General features: G+C 47.7%; 1 protein-coding gene across 8 annotated transcripts in view; it reads left to right on the top strand.

Moving 5' to 3' along the window:
- The window catches only part of PTPRB (protein tyrosine phosphatase receptor type B), a 107,449-nt gene that overhangs the window by 47,451 nt on the left and 42,759 nt on the right, over positions 1-17,239 (top strand). For all 8 annotated transcript variants that reach the window (XR_011440213.1, XR_291084.4, XR_011440215.1 and 5 more), the window contains 6 exons: positions 4,198-4,464; positions 8,020-8,283; positions 11,758-12,021; positions 12,531-12,794; positions 13,647-13,910; positions 14,535-14,804. Coding sequence is in view for 4 of the 8 variants with exons in the window: in XM_005613869.4 (XP_005613926.3) it covers positions 4,198-4,464; positions 8,020-8,283; positions 11,758-12,021; positions 12,531-12,794; positions 13,647-13,910; positions 14,535-14,804 (1,593 nt within the window). In the remaining 4 variants the exon portion in view is untranslated. The remainder of the gene's footprint in view (positions 1-4,197; positions 4,465-8,019; positions 8,284-11,757; positions 12,022-12,530; positions 12,795-13,646; positions 13,911-14,534; positions 14,805-17,239) is intronic.

Genomic DNA, 17,239 nt, shown 5'->3' with positions numbered 1-17,239 from the left:
GGGCAGCATCTGAAAGAGGACGTATGTTGGAAAGGAGGATTGTTATTTGTGTGTGTGTGAGGAAGATTGTCCCTGAGCGCATATCTGTGGCCATCTTCCTCTGTGTTGTATGTGGGACGCCTACCACAGCATGGCCTGATGAGCAATGTGTAGGTCCATACTCAGGATCCGAACCCACGAAACCCGGGCTGCCCAGTGGAGTGCAAGAACCTAACTGCTGCACCACTGGGCTGGCCCCACGGAGGATTATTTTTTAAGGATAGAAGAAATACTGACCTGTTTTGTGTTGGTGGAAATATTCTGGAAGAGGGAGGAGTGGTGGTCATGTAAAGAGAGAGGGGAGAGCTGCTTCAGTCATTCTGTGAGTAGGCAGAGGCCTTGGGACCTAGAAAAGGGGAAGGAGTTGTCCTTCGAAGGGCATGTCGGTGGTTTACCTCCAGGGCGGGCTAGAAGCAGAGAGGACACAGGTGCAGATGCCAGTAGACAGATGGGTGCAGTGTGGCCAGTTATCTGTCAATAGCTCATTTTCTCAGGGAAATAGAAAGCAAGGTCATCATCAGAGACTCCCCTTTCCAATTTATATATTATTGTTGCCCTGTATTTTATTTCTCTCTCCTTTTTTTTTTTTTGAGGAAGATTAGCCCTGAGCTGACATCTGCTGCCAGTCCTACTCTTTTTGCTGAGGAAGACTGGCCCTGAGCTAACATCCATGCCCATCTTCCTCCACTTAATATGTGGGACGCCTGCCACAGCATGGTTTGCAAAGTGGTGCCATGTCCTGACCCGGGATCTGAACCAATGAACCCTGGGCCGCCGAAGCAGAACGTGCACACTTAACTGCTGTGCCATTGGGCCGGCCCCCTGTCTCCTTTTTTAATTCCACAAAAAATATAATTATTGTTTATGCAGCCAATGTATCTTTTGGATTGATCCACCAATTTACCACTTTTCTTCTCACCTTTCCTTCCTGTATCTCAGAGGTTCCATCTGGGATGACTTTCCTTCATCCTGGAGAACATTCTTCACATTTCTTTACTGAGAGTTTTTATTTGTTTATTTAAACTTTTTTGAGAGGAAGATTGGCTCTGAGCTAACATCTATTGCCGTATTCCTCTAAGCGGATGCCACCACAGTGTGACTTCATGAGTGGTACTAGGTCCACATCCAGGATCTGAATCTGTGAACCTGGGCTGCTGAAGCGAAGCCCATGAATTTAACCGCTATGCCACCAGGCTGGCCTCTACTGAGAGTTTTTAGGGAAAAACTCTCTACACATTTGTTTTTCTGGGTATGTCTTTATTTAGCTCTCAGTCTTGAAAGATATTTTCCCTGGGTTACAATTCTATGTTGAAAGTTATTTTCTCTCAGCACATTGAAGATTTTTTTTTTTTTTTGGTGAGGAAGCTTAGCCCTGAGCTAACATCTATTGCCAATCTGCTTCTTTTTTCTTTTCCCTTTCTCCCCAAAGCCCCAGTGCATAGTGGTATGTTCTAGTTGTAAATCCTTCTACTTCCTCTCTGTGGGATGCCGCCTCAGCGCGGCCTGACGAGCGGTGCTAGGTCCGAGCCTGTCTGTCACTTGCTTTAGTCTCTGAGAATTCCTTACATTCTTGACAACTCATTCATGCATTTACGTTTTCATGTTTTATCCAACACCTGTAGTTGTGTTGACTGGGGGGCCTTTATGGCATGTAGCCTGCCATACTGCCAGGAATGGCAATCCAAGGCATCGTTTAGACTAAGGTCGTTTTCATCATCGCAGCACTCAGACTGCAGGGTCATATGGTAAGAATACGCTTAACTTTGCAGAAACTCCCAAACTGTTCTCCAAAGCGGTTGCAGATTTTACTTTTGCGTCAGCAACATGTGAAATTTCCAGTTCCTCTTATCCCCAGCAGCTCTTGGTATTGTCAGTTTTTTTCTTAATTTTGGCCATTCTAATGAGTGTGTAGTGGTGTCTCATGTGGTTTTAATTTGCCTTTCCCCAGTGACTAATGGTGTTGAGCATCTTGTCATATGCTTATTTACGATCCATTTATCTTCTCTGGGGAAGAAGATATTTTCAAATATTTTGCCCTTTATTTGGGGGGGAGGTGAAGAAGGTTGGCCCTGAGCTGACATCTGCTGCTAGTCTTCCTCCTTTTGCTTGAGGAGGATTGTGCTCACGTCTGGGCCCATCTTCCTCTGTTTTGTATGTGGACTGCTGCCACAGCATGGCGTGATGAGCAGTGCAGGTCCCTGCCCAGGATCTGAACTTGTGAACCCCAGGCCACCGAAGCAGAGCGTGCAAACTTAACCACTATGCCACTGGGCCGGCCGCTTGCCCATTTTTTAACAGAATTGTTTGTTTCTTATCATTGAATTTTGAGAATTTTTTATTCTAAATACGTCTTTTGTCAGAAATGTGTGTTGAAATGTTTTCTCCAAGTCTGTGGCTTGTCTTGTCATTAATTTATTAGTGTATCTTGAAGAAAATGTTTTTAATTTTGATATCAATTTGTCATTTTTTTCTGTCATGCATCATGCTTTTGGTGTCCTATCTAAGCAATCTTTGCCTAACACAAGGTCACAAAGATTTTCTCCTAGAAATGTTGTAGTGTTAGGTTTTAAATTTAGGTGTAGAATCCATTTTGAGCTCATTTTTATATATGTGTGAGATAGGAGTCAAGATTTATTTCTTTACTTATGGACATTTAATACTTTCAGCCCTATTTGTTGAAAACACTATCCTTTCTCCACCGAATTGCCCGTGCGTCCCTGTAAAACATGAGTTGCCTGGATCTGTGCCGGCCTGTTTCTAGACTCTGAGCTCTGTTCCTCCCATCTGTGGTCTGTCTTCGCCAGGATCACACTGTCTGCATCACTGTAGCTTTCTAGTAAGTCCTGAAATTAGATGATGTTCGTCCTCCAAGTTTTTCTTCTTTTTTGAAATTGTTTTGGCGTATGAATTCCTTTGCTTTCCATATGAAATTTAGAATTAGAATTGAATCTTCTGACCCAAGCATAGTAATATCTTTAATAAATATGTTTGTATCTTAATCTGAAAGTCAGTGAATTCCGAGAAGGGTTGTGCCAAGGTCCCAGTCGCTTTGATCATCCTGATTCAGGGAAGAGGCACAGACAAGGTGTGTGCTGATCAAGTGCCAGCTTCAAGAGCTGTGGAAACGATTCGTTCACAGGTAGTCAGAAGTCACAGTGGCTGCTGACCAGGAAGAGGGCGCAGGCTCGCGGGCCAGACCGGGCTGGCTTCAGGCCCCAGGTGGACTGGTTGTTGGCACCGGGACACAGGCTAGCTTACTCACTCCTTGTGATCTTCAGTTTCCTCCTCAGGAAAGGGAATAGGAAAATGAACCTTATAGAGTTTTCAATGAGTATCAAATAACGTAATCTCTATAAAGCATAGAGCCCATAATTGGCACACAGTAGGCACTCAGTAGTTCTTATTAATTATTGTTATATAATATAACATATTATTGCAACATTTTCATGTATAATAATAATAGCCCTCTCCAGAACATGCCAGCAAAGAATTAGCCCGTGTTCTAGACTGCAGCCTATCATCGGGTTGAAGGGATTTCCCAGTTCCACCCATAAGGACCATGGCTCAGGCGGGTCCTGCGGCTTTGAGTTCTCACAGGGTGTGGATGGATAAAGTCACGTTAAGTAAGCAGTCTTCAAAAGTAGCAGCCTTTCATCATGTAAAATTTAAAATCAAAACTACTTAATAGGCGTGCATCATCTCATCCTTGGATTTAAAATAATTTTGATTTCCCATATAAGCAGCTTTGTCAGAAGGGCAGAGTCTCTGTAGGGGAGTAGTTCTTCCTGATGCACAGGAAATAGACCCGAGAGTCTATAGTAAAAAAAAAAAATACGTATATATATATAGCATTTTCAATCCTGTCTCTTTTTTTTTTTTTTTTTTGCTGAGGAAGATTTGCCCTGAGCTAACACCTGTTGCCAATCTTCCTTTTTTTGTGTGTGAGCCACTGCCACAGCATGACCACTGACTGATGAGTGGTGTGGTTCTATGCCTGGGAACCACACCTAGGCTGCCAAAGCAGAGCGTGCTCAACTTAACTACTGGGCCACCGGGGCTGGCCCAAGACTGTCTCCATTTTTTACTCATTTCTGTTATGCTTCCTCAGGGTGAATAAGTGTCATCCGTCTTTTCTTCTCTCTGCCCCCTGTGTTTCAGTGCCTGCCCAAGTGACCAGTTTGCATGTGGCCAACCAAGGGACCACCAGCAGCCTCTTTACTAACTGGACCCGGGCACCGGGGGACATAGAGTTCTACCAGGTCCTGCTGATCCACGAAAATGTGGTCATCAAAAACGAGAGCGTCTCCGGGGAGACGAGCAGATACAGCTTCCACTCCCTCAAGTCCGGCGGCCTCTACTCCGTGGTGGTGACGACAGTGAGCGGAGGCGTCTCGTCCCGGCAGGTGGTGGAGGAGGGCAGGACAGGTAGGGGGCTGCCTGGACCTGCAGCCTGAGCACGCGGAGCCCCCGAGCGTATCCTGGGGTTTGGGAACACCCTCCACACAGACCTGCGTTCCTTCGTTCCTGAGGGCCGCGTTTCTGTGCCATCCAGGTTGCACGCGCTGCTCTGCTCTCCCAGGAGTGCCAGTCAGAGGGTGGGCGAGCGCCAGGGAGACCTCTGTGGGATGTGATGGCAGCCGACGCGTAGGCTTGTCCCTCATTCAGCTGATTTCCTCTGAAGTGTCTGTGTCGGTTGAGGAAAACAGCTAATGAGATTTAAAAAATAGTATCTCCCCTTCTCTTTCATATTCTTGGTTTCAAGACATAGAAAGGAGACGCTCTCCGACTTCTGTGGTCAAAGTTGTGTCGGTAAAATTCCTAGATCGCATGTATTTTCATAAGCAGCACTAGACGAGTGCAGGATGCTATACGCCACGTAAATGATGTTCCTGGACCCTGAGGGGCCCGCAGTCACACAGGCCAGGGTGCTGAGTAGACAGATACCTGCCGTCTGTTCACGTGTGTCCGACGGAGGTGCCGCCCCAAGAAGGGAGGTAATTTCCTACACGACCCAAAGAAAGATAGAAACACAGGGTAGAATCCACCTTCTAGTTTCCTAGAAAGAAACTAAGTAAATCCAACAGAAACTTTGGTAACCGTTGTGACCTTAGTCAGCTCGGTGGCTTTGCTTGCTTAGTTCTATGTGATTCTCACAAGTAGGATTTCCGGCTCCTCCTGGGTCTCTGGTGCTCAGACTCTGAGTGTCGGCTGCAGGGATTACAAATAGATCCTCTTCCAAAATCATGAATCTCGTCTACTTACTGAGCCCGCAGGACGTTAACTTCATTAACGCTCTCAGAGGAGCACCCAGGTCACTGTGAGGACGTGTCGCAGTCTCGGTGGAAGCCCGCTGACGCATGCCCTTTCTGTCGTGCTGTGGCGGCTGACACTGTCGCACGTGTCGTTCTCCTGATCCTTCCTTCCTTCCCTCTTAGTGGTTCGTGGCACCTCCCACCGGTGTAGCGTTATTGGGGTGGAGGACTGGAAAGCTTAGTTTGAGAATCACGAAGCTTAGATTCTGGTCCTGTCTCCGCCATTAACTTATTTCTCTATCTCGGTCTCTGATCCATCCGCGGGAATCACCCCAACACTGGGTGTGAGAGTGGGGAAGGAGAAATATCAAGGAGGTGGGGGGGAGTTGAGAGGGACCTCGCAGGCGCTCCCCAGCCAGGTGCAGTTGGATCAGGCAGGTTACGCTGGCTGACTGCTGCTCGCCCCGCTGTGCTGTGCGGGGGTCCAGACCGGACAGCTCTGTTGGTTGGTTTTTCTCCAAGCGGTGATGCGGGGTCCAGGCTCCTGCTGGCTGTGGTTCTTCCCTCCTCTCAGTCTGCGGAGGTCTCCCCATCTCTCCAGAGAACGGAGGTTTGGGGAGGGGAGTTTACCAGCCCGGAGGTAAACACTCCACACTCTAGTGTTGGGAACACAGTCGTACGGCCACACGTAACCACAGGAGAGGCTGAGAAACAGTGGAGCTGTGTGTCCAAGAGGAGAAGGAAATGGTTTGGTGAGCAACGAGCCAGACTCTGCCACTCAGGCTGGTTCCCATTTCAGACACCATAGGGCTGTCCAGCTTCTTGGGATAGAATGAAATAGCTTGGTGTCTGATATCACTTGAAATAAGTGGACTTGCAATTATTTTTATACCTAATTTTAATGTAACAGAGGTATCAGTGTTTGACTCAGATTATATAACAGAGGCATACAAAAAGAGAGAAGAAATTCTTTGAAGAATGATCATAAAGTTTTGAGGAAAGGGCAGAATATGAATTAATACAAGCATGAGTTATTTTATTCAAACACATTAAGAGTTCACTGGCATTATCATTAGAAGGGAGAAAAATGGGGGACGACCAGAGAAACACAGTAACTAAGATTTTGAAAGACACCAGATTAGTAAATTTTGTAGTTGATTGTAAAAAGTTCAATGGCTAAAGCTTGATAATCATTACCATCTACCCAGGTTGCTGAAATATTGGTCAATACTGAAATAATTTTGAGAAGTTTTCTCATTCTCTTATATTTCCAGAATTGAAACATGTAAGTAAACTCCCAGCCCATATAAGGTGACAAAATAGTTAAAATTAAAGATATCATATATGCACAACAAATCTAATTCTAACCTGAGAAAATGCTCATTCTGAAGGAAAACAAACAAATTTTATATCTATTTTTTCTTAAACATGAATTTATATTGTTGGTATAACTTTTGATAATTGTATCTTTTCTAATAAAATGTTAGTAGTTGCAAATATTTCTAGCAGTTTTGAAAAACAAGCCTAGTTCTTTTGAGATTAGATGGAGAGAAGAAGGAAGAAGAAAAACATCAATACATAAATATTATGGCTAAAAGTTCAACTTTACATCTAGGAAATGTCCGTAGACATGGAACAACATTAGCAGGATTGTTCAATAAGGTGCTGTTTATAATTTTTGGTGATGGATAAGTGCTTGTAAGTGAGAAGAAGACTCTGGGGCTTAGGTTACAAAGTCAGAGTATAATAGGTTAGAAAGATTCCCAGGGTCGTCGAGCCAAATCTCATTCATTGTATGTGATGTGCTGATACTGACAATTATATGAAAATATTTAGCTGAAGTTAATCAACTAATGATGGAAACAGTGGTGCCGTTCACCTGTCCTGTAGGATTTTACTCTGATGTCACTGCTGGAAGCACTATTTACTGCGCACTTATGTCTGTTACATGGTGCAGCTGTTACTCAAATCCACAATGATGAATTTGCAGACTATCCTTCCAGCCAAGGAGCTCCTTGAAGGCATCCTCATCTTTTCTGCTTTGTACACTCGGCAAATAGCAGGTTCTCAGCAAATGTTTGTGGCACCCCAGGTGAAATAAGCAAATGATCATGGCCGACGTCACAAAGCCCATTATCACGGCAGCTCTTGCTGCCCACAGTGGGTCGTTTCCAGACTCGTTGCTTCCAGGATAGGCGTTTAGGGTCATTTCTTGCCACTAGAGGGCAGGAAATGCTTTGCAAAGAGAAAACACAACCCCTCTGGTCGTGGTAGTTGTCAGACTCCCCGGGAACGAATAACTTCACCCCCAGACGGTGGCATAGAAAAGCCGTCGCGCTCTTCGCCTGTCCCCTGAGCCGTCTTTGCCTTATGGATGAGTTTGGCTCCAGCCGATTCCTTTGGAAGGTGTAGCGTTCATTCCCTTTCCCTCAGAGGGAACCTCCCGACACAGTCACATAAAACGCCCCCACCTAAAACACTTTTCAAACAGCAGTGCCATAAAAATGCAGCCGCGGCGGCCTTGTGTCTGTGAGGCACCCACGAGGCCTCCTGCATTTTTATCTTGGTGGCTGCTGATGTGAGAGCACTCGGCTTCGGAGCTAAGGGGGGCCCCCGCACTCCCTCCACCTCCCGGCCATCCTGAGTCCTCACTGTCTTTGCTGACGCGGTGGACGACCGAACTTGTGATGGAGCTTTTCCTCTTAACTTCCCCCTTTTTAAACCGCAGTCCCTTCCACGGTGAGCGGAGTGACGGTGAACAACTCGGGCCGTAACGACTACCTTGGCGTGTCCTGGCTGCCGGCCGCCGGAGACGTGGACAACTACGTGGTGAGGCTCTCCCATGGTGGCAGCGTGGTCCAGTCGCTCGTCATTGCCAAGTCCGTCAGCGAATGCTCCTTCAGCTCCCTCACGCCCGGCCGCCTCTACAACGTGACAGTGACCACGAGGAGCGGCCAGTACGAGAGTCACTCCTTCAGCCAAGAGCGGACAGGTGAGGCCATGGGAGGGACAGCTCCGTACCGACGGCTGCCACGTGGCATGGGCTCCGTAGATCTGCAGCGACTCTGTGACCACGGGGTTAGCGCCGCGGAGATCACAGCACTGTTGCAGAGTCTTCATATCTTACCCAGAAACTCCTTATGGGAGCAGTCACCTTTAGAGGGAGATAAACACCCTGTTCGTTGCTGGAATTCAGTGTATTCAAACATGTAACAATGTTTCCATCTTGGGAATACTTTGTGTTGCTAGACCCCGGTTTTACATGTATCACTAACTTAATCCTTCAAACTCTCCACTGAGGAGGTGGTTATTGTTCCCATGTTACAGAGCAGGACACCGAGGTCCAGGGAGGTGAAGTAACTTGTTAAACAGCCAGTGCGTCTCAGATCCTGGGTTTAAACCCCATTCTAGGTGACTCCAGAGCCTACAAATTCTGTGTCCTGATCCTTCTGCAACCTCTGTGGGTCAAGACCACCGTTCACCCTTCGCCATACAAGGGGAAGGGTGAACAGTTGTAGTTCTGGGACCGGGGAGCCAAATCTTAGCAAAGGCGATGAATGCCAGGTCTTCCACGTGCTGGAAAGAACTGAATTCAGCCAGCTACTGTTTTCCCCAGTGCTGACGCTTGCTGGGGTTTACGTCTGAGAGCTCTGCTTCAAGTTGACGTTAATATTTAGTCAAACCTTTCCTGCTGAGTTATGGGTTATTTGCCTTTTAAAATGTCAGTTTTTCCATGAGGATCTGGGACAGTTGACGTCGTCCTATCACCCAGCACAGTGTCTGGCTAGGAGGCACCCAATAAATGTTTGATGGGTGAGAGAATCATCAGAAATCGCCTTGGTCAGGGTTTTCACCTGGTGCTCCACGCCAGACTTTAGGAATGTAGTGATGCCCGAAATTTTCCTTGAAGTTGCTGAGGATGGAGAAGGTGTGTGTGCATCTCCTTGAGGAGAGAGCACATGGCTTTCATCAGATCCTCACAGTTTCTGTGACCTCAGAAAGGTTAAGAAGCCCTGATTTACGTCGTTACCACATGCTGGTGTTGAAAGTGTCTGTAGAACAGTCTAAACCCGCAGACGTCCCAGAGAGAAACTGTGGCTGCCCTCGGGCCACACGGCTGACCGGCTGACCTGTCTCTGCTACATGATGCAGTCCCTGAAAGCTCTAGTCAGGGATGGACTGAGGTGTCGCCACCCCGAATGATCTGGGGTCTGATTATCCTGATAGTCACGATAATGACTTAGATCTGAACAGCAGATTTCCATTCACAGAGCAGCCTTACGTCAGAGTCTCAGGTGATCAACTTGGAGGCTAAAAATTGCCAGAAGCTAAAGGATATGTCACCCAACCACTAATCCCCGTTTCCCCTCGGCATCAGTTCATGAATGTCTCCTGTCCGCGTGGCCTTCATACTGCACGGTCTTTTGCTAAGATAGTTTTTAATGCAAGAAAACGGGTCCTCTAGTTAGAGCGGCCTGTGGCTCTTCACCAGCATGAACTGGATTTGGTGCCGGGTGATGGAGGCAAACCATCGCCCGACGGCTCTGTTCACTGGAGAGTCGAGTCCGGGGCGTTGTCTTGTTCATTTGGGCCGACGGTCTCACTGCCTTTCTCCTTTCCTGAGGTTCTTGTTCTCTTTTGGGGTGAAACTAACCTGCACACGTGAGCCAGCACAGGGTAACGGTGCAGCTGGAGGTGTGAGAAGCATGGTGGAAAATGCAGCTGAGATGCCAAAATACTGGCTTTTCTGGGCCACTTCACACTTTGGGGGAAAGTAGAAGAGAAGACTTGGACACAGGCTCTGTCCAACTGATTGATCGATTCGTCAGTTGATTGAGAGAAAAACCATGGGTACACAGAATTGTGTGTTTGTATCATAACTGGAGGGAACTTCAGGTGCACAAAATTGGATTGATCATATTCTTGGTTCAGGAAACCATGCATCAATTGCCACTTTTACTTATTTTTTAGGCTTTTAATTTAACTTAGGCATTTAATTAATAATTTTTAGTAATTTAATATATACACAAGAAAACTACCCAAAATGAAAGCTAGGAGTTGGCAATAATCTATCAAATCACATGGTTCCCACGTCACTAATCCATCCCAAGGTAACCATCATCTCGACTCCTGTTTTCAACTCTCTCTTGCTTCATCTTGCAGGGGTTTTTTAAATTTTCTTTTGAAGAAGATTAGCCCTGAGCTAACATCTGCCAGCAATCCTCCTCTTTTTGCTGAGGAACTGGCCTTGAGCTAACATCCGTGCCCATCTTCCTCTGCTTTATATGTGGGACGCCTGCCGCAGCATGGCTTGACAAGCGGTGTGTAGGTCTGCATCCCGGACCTGAGCCAGCAAACCCCCGGGTGCCGACATGCAGCGTGCGAACTTAACCACTGCACTTCCAGACCAGCTGCCGTCTTGCAGTTTTATTATTTCTGTAGTCCTAAAATTATGGATTTTTACATTTTTAGTTGTTTTAACATTATAAAAAAAGCTTATTTTATGTAGTGTGTAATCTTTAGGACTTAGTTTTTCACTTAATATTCATTCGTATTTTGTGGGGTTTTTTTTTAAAGATTTTCTTTTTTCTTTTTTCTTTCCAAAGCCCCCCAGTACATAGTTGTGTATTCTTAGTTGTAGGTCCTTCTAGCTGTGGCATGTGGGATGCTGCCTCAGCATGTCCTGATGAGCGGTACCATGTCCGCGCCCAGGATTCCAACTAGCAAAACACTGGGCCGCCGCAGTGGAGCGCGAACGTAACCACTTGGCCACTGGGCCGGCCCCCATATTTTGTGTTTTGATGTTAAAGGCAAGAAGTCTATATTTTTGTTTTTTGAGTTAAGAAGAAATTACCTATGACTGCTGTGTAATATTTCACTGTGTATATGTACCAGTTCATTCACACAATCTCCTCTGAGTGGGCATCCCCTCTCACACTTGGTTTTATCAGGTTTTTAAATTTTGCCAATCAAATGAATATAAAATGGAGTTTTGCTGGAGTCTTGACTTGCATTTCCTTCATCGCCAATGACGTTGGACCCCTCTTGATGTGGTTGTTCCATGTTTGCTCTCTTCCATTTTCTTTGGATTGTTTATACTTTCCTTGGTAACTTTGTATCACATCTTGAGTCCCCAAGGTTTGTTGAAATTATTAACATTGTTGCCATCATTCGTGTTAATCATGTTATCATGTTTAATGTTCCATCCTGTTCATGACATTTTGTGTAGGCAAACAAAGGATTAGAATTAACTCATGAGGTTCTGTTAAAAGATCCATTTAATCACTCAAAGTCGTGTAACAATCTTTCTCCTCCAGAAATTTGTGGTCTAAAGATCTAAGATTTTGCTTTTAAATGCACACAGTAAAAATCTGCTCACTTTCCTTTATCGTTCTGGATGTCATCTGTGCGCAGGTGCTCACTCAGAACCACTAAGTCTTTGGCTGTTCTCTGTTCTCCTTCTCAGTGCCTGACAAGGTCCAGGGAGTCAGCGTTAGCAACTCAGCCAGGAGCGACTACATAAAGGTGTCCTGGGTGCACGCCGCTGGGGACTTTGATCACTATGAAGTCACCATTAAGAACAAAAACAACTTCATTCAAACCAAGAGCATCCCCAAGTCTGAAAATGAGTGTGTATTTGTTAAACTAGTCCCTGGACGGCTGTACAGTGTCACCGTTAGTACAAGAAGTGGACAGTATGAGGCCAGTGAGCAGGGCACTGGGAGAACAAGTAAGTGGAAAGATGCAAAACCTGGCGGTTGGTTGGGACTCTGACGTCACCAAAGTAAATCATTTATCCGAGCCTTGAATCTTCTGATCAGCAAATTGCATTCCCGGCGAGCCTCACTTGGAGCCAGCTTCGTGGCCTGCAGGACAGAATGTTGGCTGATGATAAAGAAAGCCTAGTTGGGGAGCACGAAGCCCAATGTCCCATTTTTCTTCCCTGTTCCCCTGCGTTGTGGCATTTACAGTTCTAGACTTGTCGTATCTTATGATTGAGGTCATAACTCATTTTATAATTATATTCTACCAACACGTAGTGTAAAAGATTTATGGCAGGGGAAAAATCACAAGTTTAATGGTTGCTTCCATTCTTCTTGTTTAATTATGCATGAAGCAGTTCCAGTGGTTTATTTGGGAAGGGAGATGTCGGCCGGGTCCTTGAATGTGTCTCATAAATTACCGTGTGGGTGCACAGCTCAGTCTCTCTCCTCAGAGTCTTCTCGTGTCCCTCCCTAGTCCCAGAGCCGGTGCAGGACCTCACCCTGCGGAACCGGAGCACGGAGGACCTCCAGGTGACTTGGTCACGAGCTGACGGGGACGTCGACCAGTATGAGATCCAGCTGCTCTTCAACGACATGAAAGTGTTTCCTCCTTTTCACCTCGTAAATACCGCAACTGCGTATCGGTTCACCGCCCTGACCCCAGGCCGCCAGTATAAAATTCTTGTCTTGACCATCAGTGGAGACGTTCAGCGCTCAGCCTTTATCGAGGCCCGCACGGGTAATTTGAAGCACGGCTCTTACACCTGCCTGGGTGCAGCGGTGCAGTCAGCGAGCTGGGGGCCAGGCGTTCCGACTCCTTGGGGATTTGGGGGGTAGAAGGGGTGGCAGGAAGGGAGAAGGTCATCTTGATAGTGACAACCATGTTTTCCAATGCATTATTCCATGCATTAACAAAAGCGAAGTATGATGGAGGGGAAGAAAACAGAAGCTTTCTGAGAAATGGCATTGAGTTGATGTGACCGGCTGGTGCCTGTAAGGCACGAGATTAAGTACAAATAACTCTGCTGGCTGGTGTTCCTTCTCTGGGACTGTCTTAGGAGTGTTGCTAAAATAGTTTACATTTACTGACAGTTGACCATGAACCAGGCCCGCAGCACAGTGCTTTACGTGTACATTTTGTGCAATCTTACATGTATATATGTGTATAGGTGTATGTCATGTATGTGGGATATATGTTCACATACGTGTATCTCCTCACAGCTCTCTGGGCTGGTTCCTATTATCATCGTGACCATTTTTCTGATGAGGAAACTGAAACTACAGAGGTTAAGTAATCCACCTATAGCCCCACAGCCAGCAAATGAGAAAACCCCCAGGCACGGACCGCAGCAACCCAGTGAGCCCCTCGCTGTATCCTTTGTTTCCACCCCGGCCTTGGTGTCTCTCTAGACTTCCCCCCCACCAACCAGTCCAGGCAGAAAAGTCAGAGAAAACTGGTAAATTGATACCACTTTTTTGTATGTATTCTTTCAATAGATGTCAAAACACAGGGAGCACAAAAAAAGCTTTGGTGGAAAATTTCCACATTCATTCTCTAATTGATGGTTTTTAAATTTGTTTTCTTTTTTAGTTCCTAGTGCTGTCAAAAATATCCACGTTTCTCCCAACGGGGCCACAGACAGCCTGACAGTGAACTGGACTCCTGGCGGGGGCGACGTCGACTCCTACACTGTGTCGGCATTCCGGCAGGATCGGAAGGTGGAGTCCCAGACGGTCCCCAAGCACGTCTCTGAGCACACGTTCGACAGGCTGGAGGCAGGGCAGCAGTACCACGTCGTGGTGGCCTCGGTCAGCGGGTCCCTGAGGAACCAGGTGGACGTGCTCGGGCGGACAGGTGAGCATCTGCCTGGAGAAGGGCCACATGGTTCCCCACGTGGGCTTAGCTCTCCACGGAGTGAAAATACCCAGGTTCAAAACCACCTAACTTTGTGCCGTTCAACGTGGTTTCAAGAGCCTTTCTCATATTTTCTCTTTGCATTTTTCTTTCTTAATAGAGATTTTCAAAACAAATGAAAGGTAATCAGACACTAAATCATTTGAATAGATTTTTATACTTGCTAAAGGATATAAACATCTTAATTTTAACAAGGAGACTTCTTTAACTGTGCATTTTTCAAAATTTCACCCCTTTCTCAAAATTCTTTTTTTAAGAAAATTATGAACCTGTGCCATATACTTTACCTGTGATAGCTAAATAACAAGCAACAAATGAATTAATAATGAATCTGTTTATTTATATGAATGTCACTATTAATAAATTACTTTTAACAAACATGAGCTATAAGCACCTGCTACTACCTGCTAGGCATTTAGAATTGTCTCTAGTCACACTACAGGGGAGAGGTCATTCTCTCCATCTTGCAGACCAGGAAAGAAAGGCTTCTGTGGTTGAGTTGGAGGAGCTCTCAGTGGGTTCTTGGCCTGCAGTGATGGAACCTGCCTGTCTTCTGTCCCGCAGTCCCGGCGTCTGTCCAGGGAGTGACCGCAGACAACGCATATAGCAGCCACTCCTTGATAGTGAGTTGGCAGAAAGCTGTCGGCGTGGCAGAAAGATACGACATCCTGCTTCTCACGGAACATGGCACCCTTCTGAGCAACACGTCCGAGCCAGCCGCCGCGAAGCAGCACAGATTCGAAGACCTAACGCCAGGGAAGAAATACAAGATACGGATCCTGACGGTCAGCGGGGGCCTCTTCAGCCAGGGGGCCCAGACCGAAGGCCGCACAGGTAACTCGCACAGCTGTGGGGGCGCGAGTCCCTGCGGGTCTGCTCTCCGCAGAACAGAGGGCTGAGCGGCCCAGGGTTGGAGGCGCGGTTCCTGGCACAGTAGGGGCTCATGTGCCTCTTCCGTGTCAGCTCCCTCAGCCCACCACACTCTCCCCCAGAGTTTCCATCCACACCGGCTGTGCTGTCTTCCTCTGGCTGCTGTAGTAAATTACCACTAACTTTGCATCTTGAAACAACACGTGTTTGTTATCTTACACTTCCGGAGGTCAGAATCTGAAACAGGTCCCCGGGGCTAAAGTGAGGTGTGGGGAGACAGCAGGCTGCGTTTCTTCAGGGGAGAATCTCTTTCTTGCCCTTTTCAGCCTCTGCAGGCCACTCACACTCCTTGGCTCATGGCCCCCTTCCCTCAGTGGTGTTGCTCCTGCCTCTGTGTCCGTCATAGTGTCGCCTTCTCTGCTCTTCTGCATCCGTCTTCCATCTTTCAAAGACTCTTGTGATCACACTGGACACCACCCGGATAATCCAGGAAGACCTCCCATCCCCAGAGCCCTAACTTAATCACATCTACAAAGTCCCTTTTGCCACATAAGGTGCCGTCCACAGGACCCAGGGAGTGGGACATGGACGTCTTTGGGGGCCACTATTCAGACAGCTCTGGTCTGGTTGATTACTTCTTTATCAAGTGCCTGGTCTGAAAGGGGATGGGACATAAGGATGGATTGGGCTTCTCGTCCTGGGATTGCTCACTGACTCACGGGGCAGACAGACGCATGGACAGTAGGGTGCAGTCACTGTGACAAGGGCTGTGTGTAAGAGCAGTGTCCACAGAATGGGGGCATGGAGGGAGCAGAAGGGGGAAGTCTTCAGAGAAGTGACGTCAGTGCTGTCACCAGGGAGGAAGCAGTGTTCCCTGTGGAGAGAAGGCGGAAGGACGCCTGAGCAGGCAGACCGTTCTGTGTGCAGACAGGGCCGTGTGCAAAGGAGCACAGAGAGGGCGTGGGTGCTGGAGTGCGCACGGCATCATGGAGGGAGGCTGGGAAGGCAGATTGGGGCCGGACGAGAGGGAGCCTGGTGCCTTCCTCAGGAGTGTATTTCTCATCTTGGAAGCAGTGAGGGGCCAAGAAAAGTTTTTCGGCCAGACAGTGAATGTTTTCTAGTAAAAACACCTTTAAAAAGATAAGTCAGATGGGAACAGGGAAACGATGGGTGGAGAAGAGAGCAGAGGGGGAGACCTGTTTGTCCATTCATTCATATCGAGCATCTACCGTCTAAAGGCTGGACACAGAGTGAGCCAAACAAACCCTGGCGGGGAGGAAGCTTGTGTTCCAGTAGGAGAGCAAGACCATAAAGGAAATAAACACATAAAAGAGGGAGCAGGTTAGATGGCAACAAACACCAAAGAGAAAAGATGGCGGGGCAGCGGGGCAGCAGCACGTCCTCAGAGGTTCTGTTGAGAAGTGACACCTGAGTTGACGTCTGAGAAGTGAGAAGGAGCGAGGTGCAGGTATTTGGGAAGACTGTGCCCAGGCGGAGCTCACAGACCCTGCGGCAGGGGTGTGCCGGCCTGCGGGAGGAGGAGCGCAGAGGCCGTCTTGCTGAGGCAGTGAGAACAGGACAGAGGGATGAGGTCGCAGAGGGGACTGGGCCGCAGGACAGGAAGGGTGGGGCGGGAAGCTGGACCAGCGCAGGCCTGAGGAGGAGCAGTAGATGCCATCAGGACCCGTCTCCAGCTCAGACGAGGTGACACTTGGTGGCCGAGGGGAGCACAGAAGGAAGAACAGAAGATTCCAGAGTTTCTCCCTGGGGAGTCGGTAGAGACGGCGATGCCAGCCCTTGAGACGAGGGAAGCAGGAGGGGGCGTGCCAAGGGAGGTGCTGAGATGGGGTTCTGTGCCGAGTCCCAGACGTCCTCATGACCTGCAGAGGGAGGTTAACAGCAGTTGAAAATATGGGCCTGAGCTCGGAAAAGCGGCCTAGGGGTGATGATTTGGACAAAAATTCTAGTTAAATCCGTGCCTTAGTCTGTTCAGGCTGCTATAGCAAAAATACCATAAACTGGGGCGCTGACACACAAATGTTTATTTCTCACAGTCCTGGAGGCTGGACGCGCAAGACCAAGGAGCCAGGAGATTCTGCGTCTTCTGGTTCATGGAGGGCACCTTCTGCTGTGCCCTCACGGGGGGAAGATGCCTCTCTGGGGCCTCCTTTTAGAGCATTAACCCCGTTCTCGAGACCTCCGCCCTCACGACCAATATCTCTGCCTCCTGATGCCGTCGTTGGGCGTTAGGTCTCAACACACAGGTGGGGGACACGGACATTCAGAGCATAGAATGTGCAGCATGAACGAGACTGTGGATGGCTCAGTAATGCCACAGAATATGAAGGGGACAGAGGACGGAGCCATGGGAAACACCAACTTTAAGGGGCTGGCATGAG

Source organism: Equus caballus, chromosome 6 (genome assembly GCF_041296265.1).
Source record: "Equus caballus isolate H_3958 breed thoroughbred chromosome 6, TB-T2T, whole genome shotgun sequence".
NCBI lineage: Eukaryota > Metazoa > Chordata > Mammalia > Perissodactyla > Equidae > Equus > Equus caballus.
Note: the sequence above shows the minus strand (reverse complement) of the source record. Positions and strands in the feature narration are given on the sequence as shown.